Genomic DNA, 13,412 nt, shown 5'->3' on the forward strand with positions numbered 1-13,412 from the left:
ACACCTGGTTTAGGACGCTGGGTTAGGTCCATCCGCTCGTCTTTTGCAATTATATATACTTAATATTCTAGTAGGCTGGATTTGATGTTGTTTTGAATATGTGAAATAAAATGCCGCACTCTCTTCTCTTCGTCCCGTTCTGTCCTTTGGATTCGTTGACGCTACTGCGCGTAGACCTCGGAGCGCTGTTCTTGTTGGGTCCAGGCCTCGACCAGGAACATCAACTGACCCCGTGAAGCGGTCCGTTACCCATTCTGAAAATTGACGCCGCACAGCATTGACTTACTCTTCTGAACCACGATGTCTAATTTCAATCTCCCCCGCGAAAAGCGTTTGAAAGGAAAGTTCAAGGCATTGCTCGATCGTTTCACGGGCGCAGATCGCTTACATGATGAACATCCTAGCGGTTCGAGGTCCGTGTCGCTGAACCCCACCCACAAATAGCATCCTGACAAAATATAGGTCAACGTTTACAAGGGCGCCAGAAGTTACGGGAGAGCGCAGTACCTCTCTGGTGTGTTTACAATGCAAACAACTTCATCGGCTCATATCCTTTGTATTCGGGCACCCTAGCATGTCCTGCAGGGAGTTCGCAACGTTGTTATGAGGGATTCCAATTTCTACGTGGCTCAAAAGGTATGTCCGGTGATTACATCCATAACTGGTTTGGAATATTGATTGGACTTTTTGTCAAGATTGATGTTCATGAACATGGGGGTCAGGATGATATGGCATCGGGAACACATCATGACATTCAGGCAGTACGTGTCCCTTGGGTTCATTCAACGTCGTTTTGCTGACCTTCTGTCGTCCGACTAGTCAGTTTTTTGGTGTCTCGAAAACTTATCATAGTCCTTACCGCGAATCGAGTTAGATGCCCCTACTCGTGCAACACATTTCACGTTGTGGCTTTCATAAGCGACCGTCTTGTCGGAGGTTCAAGGTATGTCTCTATCACTGACTTTCTTCGGAGCTCCTGATCATGCATCTTACAGTTCACCTTGCATGGAATACCTCAACTCACGCATTTAGCACGACGATATAAACAACGTCTTCATGGTGGGAGAAGACGCTAGTTCGGTTTTGTGCACAGCCACAGCCACGCATTCACAAGAAATCAAGACCCGGCGACCTCCCTCACGCAAAATATGAGCACAGTGAGTGTCTTTTCTCCGCCAAAGTGTGCAAGGAACCTTTGCGAGGTTTCCATGCCCCGAAAGAACGGAAGAATTGCTGTGGAAGGGGTGGATTGGGTTGGATGGGGTTGGATGGGGTTGGTCTTGTCGGAGACGATCGTGGTCAGAAGATCTGTGCTGACGCTGTTTTTGCCTTAGGAGTCCTAGTCAAACTTCAAGCGCTTTGTCGAGTTTGGGCCAGGGTACGTCGTTGTGAAATTAGATTTCTCGAGAAACATTACTGATTCCGTTGAACAGTCGTCCTCCTCAAATCTGGCGCCTTCTCCGGAGAGATCGTCGTCATCGCGGAGATCATTGACCACAACCGCGTATGTCTCCTCAGAATGAACCCGGAAGCTCACTAAATTTCACGCAGGCCATCATCGACGGCCCAACAACGGGTGTTTCCCGCCAATCCTATTACTACAAACACCTCACCTTGGGCACAGAAGCGGGTCGCAGTACAGAAGAGACGAGTGTTTACCCATTTCGGTCGCTGGAGCGCCATGATGGCGTGCTTCCTCGCATATCGCGAAAGTCAACCATACGACAACTCGATTTTGCCAACAAACGAATTGGTGACGTAAACGCGGTGGTATCGACGACAAACGGAGGGGGAGTTTTTGTGGTTGGTCTACGGTACGTACCCCTTATGTTCGCCACATTTGAAGCACACGACGTCTGATTGTGCAACCTACAGTTCGCTTGGCAGACTGTGGTCCCATTAAACTCAACTCGGGTGTCTGATATCTTCAGGCTGGAGACCTCCAACCATGTGTTCGGGACAACGAACGATGGAACATGGGTGCTCGCGGATGGCGCAGCATAGGCTAGTCGTCCTGTGGTTGAAGGTGAGCGGTTGAAGCTTAGGCATCCATGGTTCGAATGACGATCTCCGTCTAAGGCACCTCAACTGCCAGGAGCGATGCAAAGGGCGGTTGGCCTGCACGTACGAACTCCTGCGTCGGTCGTCTGGCCCGTGCTCAGTGACGATCCTATCATCCGGTTCTCCTTTGAGGCCTTCCTCTGTGCTTAGGACTGCAGCTCCACCAACAGGTCGCCTAACGACAACAACCTACCACCAAGCTGACACTTCATGTGCTTCCAAGCCCGTTTCGAATCTTGAACCCAGCAAAACACCTCATGACCTACGATCAACAGCGCCTGAGTTCTACCTGTCGAAGTACTGAACGTTACGACAGAATGGGTCGTTCTGCCGCAACGGGTACTTATCCCTGCTCGTGCGGATTAGTAACGAGGTTAGTGGGGCGGGCAAGAAGGAGAGCTGGGATGTGAAGCAACCTGAGGATGGATGACAGGAGGGGGAGCTAGATTGGCGTCTAGCGAGATAGGTGAAAGAGCCGGCTTGTCTTCTATGTTTGAATATTCGTTATAAGTGGAGGATCTGCTGCTCTTGCGAATATCTGAAATAATCCGCTTGTTTGGCTTCCCTTTCTCGTTGACCACCGTTTTCTCTAGCGCCTCCTCGCTGACTTGACGCCCAACCACCGCGCACCTTTTTCAACAGACCGATGAATGTCAGCTGACCTTGTGAAGGGCGAAAATTCAAATTGACGCCGCACAGCATCGACACTCTCTTCTGAACCACCATGACTGATTCTGGTGTCCCCGGCGAAAATCGTTTGAAACGCAAGTTGGAGGAATCGCCCAATCAACCTCCAAATAAACGCCTTGGCGGGTTGAGGTTAGAGATCATGATCCCACGGCACCAGATCGCATTCTGACAAAATGTAGGTCGACTTCTGCAAGGGTGCCTGAGGCTGCAGGGGACGGGACGTCTCTGGTATGTACTTACAATACACAACCAATTTTTTTTGCTCACATCCTTTGCTTCGGGCACCCCAGCATGTAATGCAGGGGGTTCGCAACGTTGTTATGAGGGATTCCAATTTCTATGTGGCTCAAAAGGTATGTCCGGTGATTACAGCGTGAATGGTTTGGGACATTGAATGGACCTTTTTGTCAAGATTGAAGTTCATGAACATGGCGGTCGGGATGATAGTACACTCCTTGTAAGTTGTTTTCGCAAAGACGCAATTCAACTTATTTACGAATCGTTGAGGACATCCTTGAGAGGCTGTTATCCTCTACTCGTGCGGATCAGGTCGTGTTGGAGCATAAGAAGGAACTAGAAGATCTCAAAGCAAAACTGGAAGCTAACCTCTCGATCGTCAAGCAGTATCGGAAACACAACATCGCGAGCGCATTACGTAACCGACTTGATGTATTCTGCACGTCCGTCGCTTTTTCATGTTTTTTTTGTCATGTTTATACCCATTAATGTTTTGCAGCGCTATCACCACACAATTGAACTCAATGGAGGACATGCAGAAGCAGTCACCGAAGGATGCAGATACAATACTGAAGGCAATTCGGAACATCAACAGCCTGTGTGACGTCTTTCAGGTTGGTTTTCGAGTCATTAACAAAGCTTCACGTGGATATTGAGCCCTTCTCAAGATGGATACTCAACTGAATATCGAGGGAATGGTAGGCGATATTTTACAGGTACGGTACTCTCGCTACTTGTAGGCGCAGGAGCGGCGCTGATGAACAAGCCCATAGCACCTGAACTTTGGTGAGATAAACTATCCCAACAGAAGCTAGCTTCTTGGTGCTCACATGCACACAGGCTCCATCGAAAAACTCAATCACGAAACGACATCCTATAAAACTCGACAGTCGTCTTATGGCGATCCCAGCGGCTGCATGCAAGGGACCCGCGTGAAGATCCTCGAAAAATTGGACGCTTGGGCCTCGGACGTCAAGAGTTGCAAGGTATACTGGATGGTAGGTATGGCTGGAGTCGGAAAATCGACGATCGCGCACACATTCTGTGAGAACCTCCAGGCGAAAAACATTCTTGGTGGCAGTTTCTTTGCTTCTCGAGCATCTGAGAAAACTACGAACGCACGCCTTATTATTCCTGTTATTGCGCATGCGCTTGCCAGATCTTCACCTGCTGTCAGAGTTGAGGTCGTCAAGGCCATCGAGGATGACCCTACTCTTGCGGAACCGACCTATATCAATATGAATGAGCAATTCAAGCGACTCATTTATCATCCTGTTCAAACGACCGTCGGCGTGGTGGATAAAGTTGTTGTTATTGATGCCATTGATGAATGTGCCAATCTTGAAGTCGTCGCTTTGTTAATTAAACTTGTTCTTGGATGGGCATCAAAAATTCCTCTCAAGATATTCCTGGCTAGTCGAGATGAGAATCGGATTCGCACTGCCTTCAGGTCTACTAGCGATAGCATTCGAGGGTACTTCTATCTCCATGATGTCGAGAAGGACGTGGTTGAGAACGATATTCGGATATATCTCAGGACATCATTGGCCCACATCAAGGATGACGAACTGTCCGGTCTCGTCACAAATTCCGGCAGGCTCTTCATTTATGCAGCAACTGCCGTTCGGTATATCACCAATGGTGGTGAAGACTATAAGCGCCGTCTTTCCGCAATGCTGGCCCATGGCCAGAAATCCATCAACAAGTTCAAAACCGAGATCAATTCTCTCTATGTACATGTCATGGAAAAGGTCTGTGAAGACAAGGAGCAGGATGAAGTTGATGATATGAGAAACATCTTGTCGATCACCATATTCCTTTGAAATCCGTTGTCGATGAAAGCCATTACATCTCTATCACGGGAAAGCAATGCACAGTCATATTTGTCATGGCTCACCTCTGTTATTCACATTCCTGATCAACCAGGGGCCATGGTTGCTCCATTCCATGCCTCATTTCCTGACTTCATAACTGATCCCAAACATTGTTCTCCTGGGCGTTGCCCATCATTCCCTTTGCTGGTTGCTTCAGAGGGTCATACACTGATAGCTCTCAAATGTCTAATGCTGATGAACAAGTCACTGAAGTATAACGTGTGCAAAATCCCCAAAGAATGGACATTGTCGTGCAGATACAGGGCCAACTCTCCAAAAAATGTTGGCAAAAAGCACTCAGATACTCATGCATCTATTGGGCTGCTCATTTAGCAGAGGTCAAGGAATTTGACGCCATACTCATTGATGTTCTTTGTGTTTTTCTGCACAAGCATCTTTTGCACTGGATAGAGTGTCTCAGCATACTGAGTGAGCTGCAGACAGGACTGAAATCCCTGGGTAGCATAGTCACTGTTTTATCAGTAAGTCATTTGCCAAAATGAGGGAGGGGACATTGTGAGTCTAATAATTTTGTGATTGACAGGACCCAAAATTCCATGACCTTCAGACACTTGTTTACGATGCCCGGCGGTGTTTACAAATGAACTTTGAAGCTGTCCAGAAACATTGCATGGAGATCTATGAGTCAGCACTTATTTGGATTCCAAACAATTCATTGATACGCAAGACCTACACCAAGGGGGGTACACAATTTTAATTTAATATATCATGCTGATTTCGTAAGGCCACTATGGCAGGACTAACTAACCAGCGTGCGAATAAATTACCATATATAGGTAAAGTCTATAAATAGGTACCGTGTTTTGGGCGTTGTGTCAGCTGCCTACACTGCGCGCCTTCGTTTGCCGCCCCTTCCTCTGCTTTTTTCTATGCTCTTGCATGGGTCACAAACCCAGTTGTTGACACCACAATCCAGTCCAACGCACGAAAGATGGTACTGCATAGTTAGTGGTGAGTAGTAGGCAGAAAATGACACGAAAAGAAATGACTTACCCACAATGTCTCACAGCCTTTTCGTCTGCAGATAATTATTCTGCTTTCGTCGTCAGCCTCAACTTCGTCTATACTCTTGCCGCAATCACACACTCTCACAAGCTTTCGTTTACTGGTGTTCCTCAAACCTTCTCGTAGGCTTCTCAGGTCCGAGTTTGCAGAGGCAGTGGGTATGTTGAGATCTGTAGCAAATCCGTGAGTTCCTTGCCCATTCCCACTGTTGGTTCCTGTGTTGATGGCTTCTAGCTCATCTGCACGTAGGCCAACTTTTTGTGCGACGACGGCTGAAACAACTGCATCGGTCGCATCAAGCATCTCGTCTGCAGGTAGCCTGACCTCTTGCATGATGACAGCTGGAACAACTGCGTCGTTCGTGTCAAGTGTGTCTCCATCATTGGAAGGACAATGGAACAGGTAAGTGAGGAGAGCTCGTCAAACACGTCAGAGAGCGCACCAGTCCAATCTAAGCTCATCCGGTCCGTAAATTACCCGAAATTGGTACTTAAAATAAAAAAAATTTAACGGTCTGGCGGCCGGACTAACTAACCGGCCCCATATGGCAAATTCAAATCCTGCTCCCCCCTTGACCTACACTGCCAATGTCAGCAGAGTTCCAAAAGTTACTCATGGATTATCGGACTCATGGGACCCTGCAGAGCTGATTATGCAAAATGGGTCACTAGTACCATCTGTCAGATTCTCACAAGATGGCAGCCAAGTCGTCTCTGGATCATGGGATGAAATGATCCGAATTTGGAATGTGATGACAGGCAAGGTGGAGGCTGAGCTGAAGGGCCACACATCTTGGGTGAACTCTGTTGCATTCTCGCAGGATGGCAGCCAAGTCATCTCTGGATCAAATGACAAAACAGTCCGAATTTGGAATGTGACAACAGGAGAGGTGGAGGCTGAGCTGAAGGGCCACACAAATGATGTGAACTCTGTCACATTCTCGCAGGATGGCAGCCGAGTTGTCTCTGGATTGAATGACAAAACGGTCCAAATTTGGAATGTGACAACGGGCCAGGTGGAGGCTGAGCTGAAGGGCCACACAAATGATGTGAACTCTGTCACATTCTCGCAGGATGGCAGCCAAGTTGTCTCTGGATCAGAGTGACAAAACAGTCCAAATTTGGAATGTGACAACAGGACAGGTGGAGGCTGAGCTGAAGGGCCACACAAATGATGTGAACTCTGTCGCATTCTCGCCAGATGGCAGCCAAGTTGTCTCTGGATTGAATGACAAAACAGTCCAAATTTGGAATGTGACAACAGGCCAGGTGGAGGCTGAGCTGAAGGGCCACACAAATGATGTGAAATCTGTCGCATTCTCGCCAGATGGCAGCCGAGTTGTCTCTGGATTGAAGGACAAAACAGTCCAAATTTGGAATGTGACAACAGGACAGGTGGAGGCTGAGCTGAAGGGCCACACAAATGATGTGAACTCTGTCACATTCTCGCAGGATGGCAGCCGAGTTGTCTCTGGATCAGAGGACAAAACGATCCAAATTTGGAATGTGACAACAGGAGAGGTGGAGGCTGAGCTGAAGGGCCACACAAATGATGTGAACTCTGTCGCATTCTCGCTAGATGGCAGCCGAGTTGTCTCTGGATCAGAGGACAAAACAGTCCGAATTTGGAATGTGACAACAGGACAGGTGGAGGCTGAGCTGAAGGGCCACACAATTGGGTGAAATCTGTTACATTCTCACTGGATGGCAGCCGAGTTGTCTCTGGATCAGAGGACAAAACAGTCCGAATTTGGAATGTGACCACAGGCAAGGTGGAGGCTGAGCTGAAGGGCCACACAGATTGGGTGATGTCTGTCACATTCTCGCAGGATGGTAGCCGAGTCATCTCTGGATCACACAATGATACAGTCAGAATTTGGAATCTGACGATGGGCAATTCTCAATCAATACTCACTTCAGACATCACATTGCCGGACGGCACCAGGGTGAATAAAACTTCCCCTGGGCAATTCCAGATTTTTTATCCCTCACAGCAACCAACACTCAGTATATATTCCACTACCCAGCTCTCGAATAAGGGTGACTGGATAATGGCCAAGCTCCGTCACTGCTTTATCCCCTCCCAATATCGCAACTTTCACTGTTCCTCAATTTGGGGCTCCCGAATATGTTTGGGATATGAATCTGGCCGTGTAGTCATTTTTGATTTAGATGCAGCACTATGAATAGTATCAGCATGTTTTTACATATTGCCTGCATTGATCAATGATCAAAGAGTCCAGTTCCTGTTTGTTAAGTAGAAAAATACTTCAAATGTCTTGTGCACATGGAAATTAAAAGCACTGGGACTTTACTTGTATGTGGCTGAGTTTGGCCCTCTGAATGATTTGAATTGTGGGGCAGGAGGTTTTCGTGAACATTGTAAAGTATTTAAACCAAACCAATGAAAGAGCACACAAATTTACAAAAATTAAAAGGAGACGAACGCAGCTAGAATCTCACAAATTATTTGAGTTACTTCATAACGGCGGTCGTGACCCTCTCAAACTGTTCCAGCCGCCCCCACTACATTCATGCAATCCTCCTACCTCATGTCTTCAATCCGGCCCTTGTCCTTGCATGGCAGTTACGGCGCAGAGGATGTTCTGTCGACTGTCGTCACAATACAGGCACAGGCAGGGGAGACACAATGTCCCAGAACTGCACGAAGCAAAAGAGACAGGTTGGACGTATATGATTGTATGACAGCCTGGCCTGTGGTAAAGGAATGCTTGCGATTTGAGTGGTTCATATCCGGCACAGTATTCAGAAAAACTGGCTATGTTAGAATAGGGACTTACAGCTCGGAGGGGACCAACTGACAAGGACTAGCTTTCTAATCGTTCGGAGGTGGGTTCTACTTCCCTTAATTGAACGATTATGAATGTACGAATCTCGTCGTAAATGCATCCCGCTCGTGAAATCCCCATCGGCTCGTGTGGGTATGAATAGAGAGTTGCCGGTAGCAGCAAAGTGTAATACTCGCGGCCATTGTCTACACCTAACCTTTTGCGAAATGTAAGCTCAACTTGACCCCTTGAATAAAGGACGAAGCAGAACGTACCTCTGAGGAAATATCTGTAGTCACTGAGACTTCGGTAAAGCTTTGGCATAGAGAATACAATACGTTGGAAAAGGAGCGGAAGGAAAAGGTGAGGCCTGCGATGATGACGAAGGACAGGCTCACCAGTTTTCACCTTTTGAAAAAGAGTTTAGGAACGCAAGGTTCGAAGCAGGAGAATAGAGACTCACAATGTGAGAGAAATATCATGATGACAAGATAAGATTGGCAAAGCCCTTCTTGAAAACGGTTGGACTCCGAAGGGCAATGCGAAGCTTGACTCTCGAGTTGGGAGGAGGGTGTCCTGATGGAAAGGGATACAACGGCACGTTCAAGTGTAATTGTAAATAACGGGGATTCCAGGCTACGTACGGCTCGAACGACGGCGTTTTGAACTCTTCCGTGAATGCAATTAGCTTTCAATTTTAAACCGGCGCAGTGCGTACCCATTGGTTCTCGCGAACACTGCCAGCGTTCCGGTGAATGGTGGGGGAAGGAGAAGAAGAGAACATGAACTTCCGAACATCAGTTAGTTCAAATTGGTGGGAACAAGCACGGCGTGCCTTGCCCGCCATTCCTACTTCATGACACCCTGAACGTGTAGCAACCACAGAGCAAGGCTAAGGTGCTGGATTTTCGAGGTGAAGCTTTGGTGAAGCTCTACAAGATGATGACAAACGTTGATCAACGATGTGACCATCGTCAACGTTGTCCTCAACCATCATCTCCACCACGAAGCTTCTCCGCTTTATATTCAACTCGGGTCTGAATGGCAGGAAGTTAAGACGCGTCTCGTTCAAGGTGATTGGTCTGATTGATATTGTCCTTGACCACCACCCTCATCTACGCGTCATCTTTCCTAGCCCTTACCTACCGTTAGCGCGCCACGGCTACGGTTGTACAAGGCCTGAAAACGTCTTTTGGATTCGTAAGGTACGTCCATGGTCTATCACCTTCTAAGCGCTGATTTTCTGACAATACATTCGTCAGTGTCGTGCCATCCCTTCGGGCTCTATTCACGCTCATTAGGGATACGTTCAGGTCCCTACGATAATGTGCTGAGAACAACTTGTGGCATGAGTTTTTAATGAGGCACAGAGGAGAGGGTAGTTGGACTCGACGCGATGTTGTATTTCAGGTACGAGTGCCATTTCCTCAACAACCATGTCCCTACTCAGACCACCTGCATTTCCAGAACCGACGCCGAGGGCGGTTCACCAGCCCAGCCCATTGAAACTCCAGCCCGCCCATGCTCTGCATTGACACTGTCCTACCACGTACATCGATCAACAAATGTTCCACGTTCAACACACATTCTAGGCCGACACAGCGTCGCCAATCGTTCACTTCAACAACAAGATCCGACATATTCAATTTTTTCATGATGTTCCAAACCTCTCGATGTTCAATCTCGAAACCTTGACTCTCACTGTGCCTTCGTCTTACCCTTCAAACTTCAAATTTCTGATTGCGTAACGAGAGGTCTATGTATGCTCTTGCTTTGCCTCCGGTTTCTCAATGACGAACTAACGGGTTGCTTTCATAGGCTTGATGACATGGCAGTCGGGCCTGTCCTTCAAATCATCAATGAGCCAACATCGATGTGAGAGATACTTGTAGCAGAGCATTCGTTGTGATTCCTCGTCAGACTTACCAAGCTCTTATCGGCGACGGACAGCAAAACATACAGTGCGCAGATCATCAACGTCGCCATGTACATTTCAAAGAGGGCGAGTGGAGGGCCATAACGGTTTGAACTACGAGATGCCGTTCTGTCGAAGGGGTGATCGTGTATAGGGCAGTGCATATATAGACGTAGGCGATACTTTTTATAAACTACAGCTAACGAGGTATTGATAGACCATATTCCAAAACACTCCGCTTAGTGATTTTATTTACTTTTGGAGCTGACCAAACAACTACGGCCAGCCATTTGGTGGGCATTGCCTTCCCGCCCCTTCTCACTTGTTGCATATATAGTCATAGATTCCCAGTAAGGTTATTTGCACATACCCTGAGGCTCCACAAGTAAACAAAATCACTAAGCGGAGCGTTTTGAAATTTGGTCTATCGATACCTCGTTAGCTGTAATGACGAGGATATTGGTTAATAGGAGAGCTGGAGGAAGGTGCAATGGGTCGTGACAGAAGAGCAGTGAACGTTTGAACGTTTGAAGGGGTACCTAATTCCCCAACATTTCCCAAACCCCAAGTTCAAACGCTCCTCAACCTCCCAATCAAGATCAAAGTCAAAAACTTCCTCCCAATCACCCTCCCTCCAATCGCCTTCGTCAGCCGCGTTCAGCGTCAGCCAGGCTTAGATCGTTAGTCCAAGCACCGTCGAGCAGGGCCAGGGGTTCTTCAATTTGGAGGATGAGCTGCCTGTTCTAGAGGCTGGTGGACGGATCGGTGCACCTGGTGGCAGTTTCCCAATGACAGGAAAGGTGGAATGTGAGATGTAAGGGTGTGATGAGGTCGATCAGACGCAGACGCGGAGGTATGGCTTGAAGAAGACCGATTATGACGTGAATCTGAGGTTCCTCCGTTCGAGTGAGTGCCGCTTTTTGATTTCTCGCGCGCGTAGAGGGTCCCGCCGAGATCTGCATTTTCGTCGTCTTCTGCTGCTGTTGGAGGAGGGGCGGATACAAAGTGCCGAAACCGTTTCTCGAGTGCTGGGATTGAGTGTGGGATTGGGATTGTGAACGGGAGTGAGACCCCGAATAAGATGTAGCCGTCGTCCCCCCACCAGCACCACTAGGCCGCTTCAGCGACGCCAACCCACCACTCCCCTGAAACCCTTCAAGCTCCTCCCCATCGCCAACAACACCAGCCTCTTCAGCTACTTCCTCGCCTTCCTCCGCTGCCTCCTCTCTTCTTTTTCCTTCAGACGCTTCTCCGCCTGGATGGCTTCAGTAGCTTTGGAGACGGAAACTTGTTGGATGGTGGATACGTCTAGCAGAGCGGCGTTAGAGTCGAAGGTCTACATAGTTTGCGTTGTTGTGGGTGTGCTACCTGGTGACGAAGGCGGAATAAGGGCCCAACGACCTCGTCGTCAGCGTCACCAGCTGGCAGTTGGATAGGTGGTCATCTAAAGAGGTCAAACACAGACAACTTTATCCACCATTCCTCTCCCCCGCATCTTCCGTTTTTGTCCCCCACCCTTGTTCCTCTTCCAGGGTTGAATGCAAAGGAAGCTCTCCCCCCCTCCGAAGAGTCCGATAGGAGACCTTGCAGCTCGTCCACGCGCGCGGGGGATGGCGCACGGCTCTAGCCGTTTTTTCCTAATGACGAGGAGTTGGGCTGTTGATTGGTGTGTAAACTATCCGACAAAGAAGCAGGGCGCAGGCAGGGCATGCATGAACCCAACGCAATCCAAGACGTGTCGGTACATGAGAATGGTGTTGTCATTTTGCAGGAGAACTTGTTAAGTTCGGAAGGGGAGGGAAATTTGAAGGGAATGTGATGGTGACCAATCTGCAACGTCGTCGCTTCACCGCCCCTTCAACGACGTGTTGTCGTTGTGCAAGGCTCTGCGGAAGGTGGTGTCAGATTGATCCCTTGCGTAGGGTGAAGCAGAGCATACCTCAGAGAAACATCCGTACGCCAGGAAGAATGTGGAATGAGTACAAGATAGAAGTCGTGTATGTGGGGTAAGGAAGGAGAGAGGGGGTAAGGCCTAAGGCCTAAGGTCCGGCCTTGGTCGGAAAAAACGGCTACGATGTTGCAAAGGATATCTGGTAGCGTTGTGATGTATTCGTGCATTGAAGGTCTGAGTAACAAGGTTTAGTTTACGTTGTGAGAGACAATGATGGCGATACACACCTCGCTGCTGGGGGCACTTTTCAATTTTCAACGTCTTGAACGTATCAACCGTATCTTCGAGGCCTGATGCAGTTGTCGACTCCGAATCCCCAGTGCTAAGACGGCGATCACAGTAAGTTAGACGTGATCATTATAGTTATAAAAACAAGATACTTACTTCATGGCCTTGCTCGGTTGATGGGCTGATGCCACTTGTCGATAGTGCAGGTCCTTGAGTACGTCGTTGATGGTGGTGGAAAGAAAACAAACGTTGGTCAACAAATTTGATTGACGTCCATCATCTCCGCCAACTTCCACCGTTCGCGCTCCTGGAATTTACGCTCGATGACATTTGGGACTTACAGCTAACGAGGTATCGATAGACCAGATTCCAAAACGCTCCGCTTAGTGATTTTATTTACTTTTGGAGCTGTCCAAACAACTACGGCCCGCCATTTGGCGGGCATTGCTTCCCACCCCTTCTCGCTTGCTACGTACACCGCCTGTTGTACGAAACATTGGGGACAGCTGGGAATTTTAAGCTGACACCAACATCATTACATGAATGTAGAACGGCTGTAGAGTGCAGGTTGGGATCACTCTAATGGCACAGTGTCGCCAGCTTTTATGTGGTGGCCAGCTATCTCGGCCGACGTGGAGTCAG

The 13,412-nt window shown here is 48.3% G+C and overlaps 5 protein-coding genes across 5 annotated transcripts; 3 read left to right on the plus strand and 2 right to left on the minus strand.

Moving 5' to 3' along the window:
* Nucleotides 1–300: 300 nt before the first annotated feature.
* LACBIDRAFT_333432 (uncharacterized protein) lies at nt 301–1,860 on the plus strand (the record flags this gene model as incomplete). Its single annotated transcript, XM_001888044.1, has 7 exons — nt 301–413; nt 463–514; nt 586–636; nt 696–761; nt 1,094–1,157; nt 1,182–1,378; nt 1,519–1,860. The coding sequence occupies 7 exons, from the start codon at nt 301–303 to the stop codon at nt 1,858–1,860; spliced, it is 885 nt and encodes a 294-aa protein (XP_001888079.1).
* Nucleotides 1,861–1,948: 88 nt separating this feature from the next.
* On the plus strand, nt 1,949–2,211 carry LACBIDRAFT_312292 (uncharacterized protein; the record flags this gene model as incomplete). Its single annotated transcript, XM_001888045.1, has 2 exons — nt 1,949–2,026; nt 2,080–2,211. The coding sequence occupies 2 exons, from the start codon at nt 1,949–1,951 to the stop codon at nt 2,209–2,211; spliced, it is 210 nt and encodes a 69-aa protein (XP_001888080.1).
* A 3,495-nt stretch (nt 2,212–5,706) lies between these two features.
* Nucleotides 5,707–6,221, minus strand: LACBIDRAFT_312295 (Zn-finger domain-containing protein; the record flags this gene model as incomplete). The annotated part of the gene is made up of 2 exons (XM_001888086.1): nt 5,707–5,820; nt 5,877–6,221. The coding sequence occupies 2 exons, from the start codon at nt 6,219–6,221 to the stop codon at nt 5,707–5,709; spliced, it is 459 nt and encodes a 152-aa protein (XP_001888121.1).
* Nucleotides 6,222–6,432: 211 nt separating this feature from the next.
* On the plus strand, nt 6,433–7,570 carry LACBIDRAFT_395273 (mycorrhiza-induced NACHT/WD40-repeat domain protein, NWD; the record flags this gene model as incomplete). The annotated part of the gene is made up of 2 exons (XM_001888046.1): nt 6,433–6,903; nt 6,989–7,570. 2 exons carry the CDS (start codon nt 6,433–6,435, stop codon nt 7,568–7,570), a joined length of 1,053 nt encoding a protein of 350 aa, XP_001888081.1.
* A 3,764-nt stretch (nt 7,571–11,334) lies between these two features.
* LACBIDRAFT_333434 (uncharacterized protein) lies at nt 11,335–13,215 on the minus strand (the record flags this gene model as incomplete). Its single annotated transcript, XM_001888087.1, has 4 exons — nt 11,335–11,846; nt 12,770–12,864; nt 12,927–13,077; nt 13,119–13,215. 4 exons carry the CDS (start codon nt 13,213–13,215, stop codon nt 11,335–11,337), a joined length of 855 nt encoding a protein of 284 aa, XP_001888122.1.
* Between the last annotated feature and the right edge of the window lie 197 nt (nt 13,216–13,412).

Source organism: Laccaria bicolor, genomic scaffold, assembly GCF_000143565.1.
Source record: "Laccaria bicolor S238N-H82 LACBIscaffold_51 genomic scaffold, whole genome shotgun sequence".
Taxonomy (NCBI): domain Eukaryota; kingdom Fungi; phylum Basidiomycota; class Agaricomycetes; order Agaricales; family Hydnangiaceae; genus Laccaria; species Laccaria bicolor.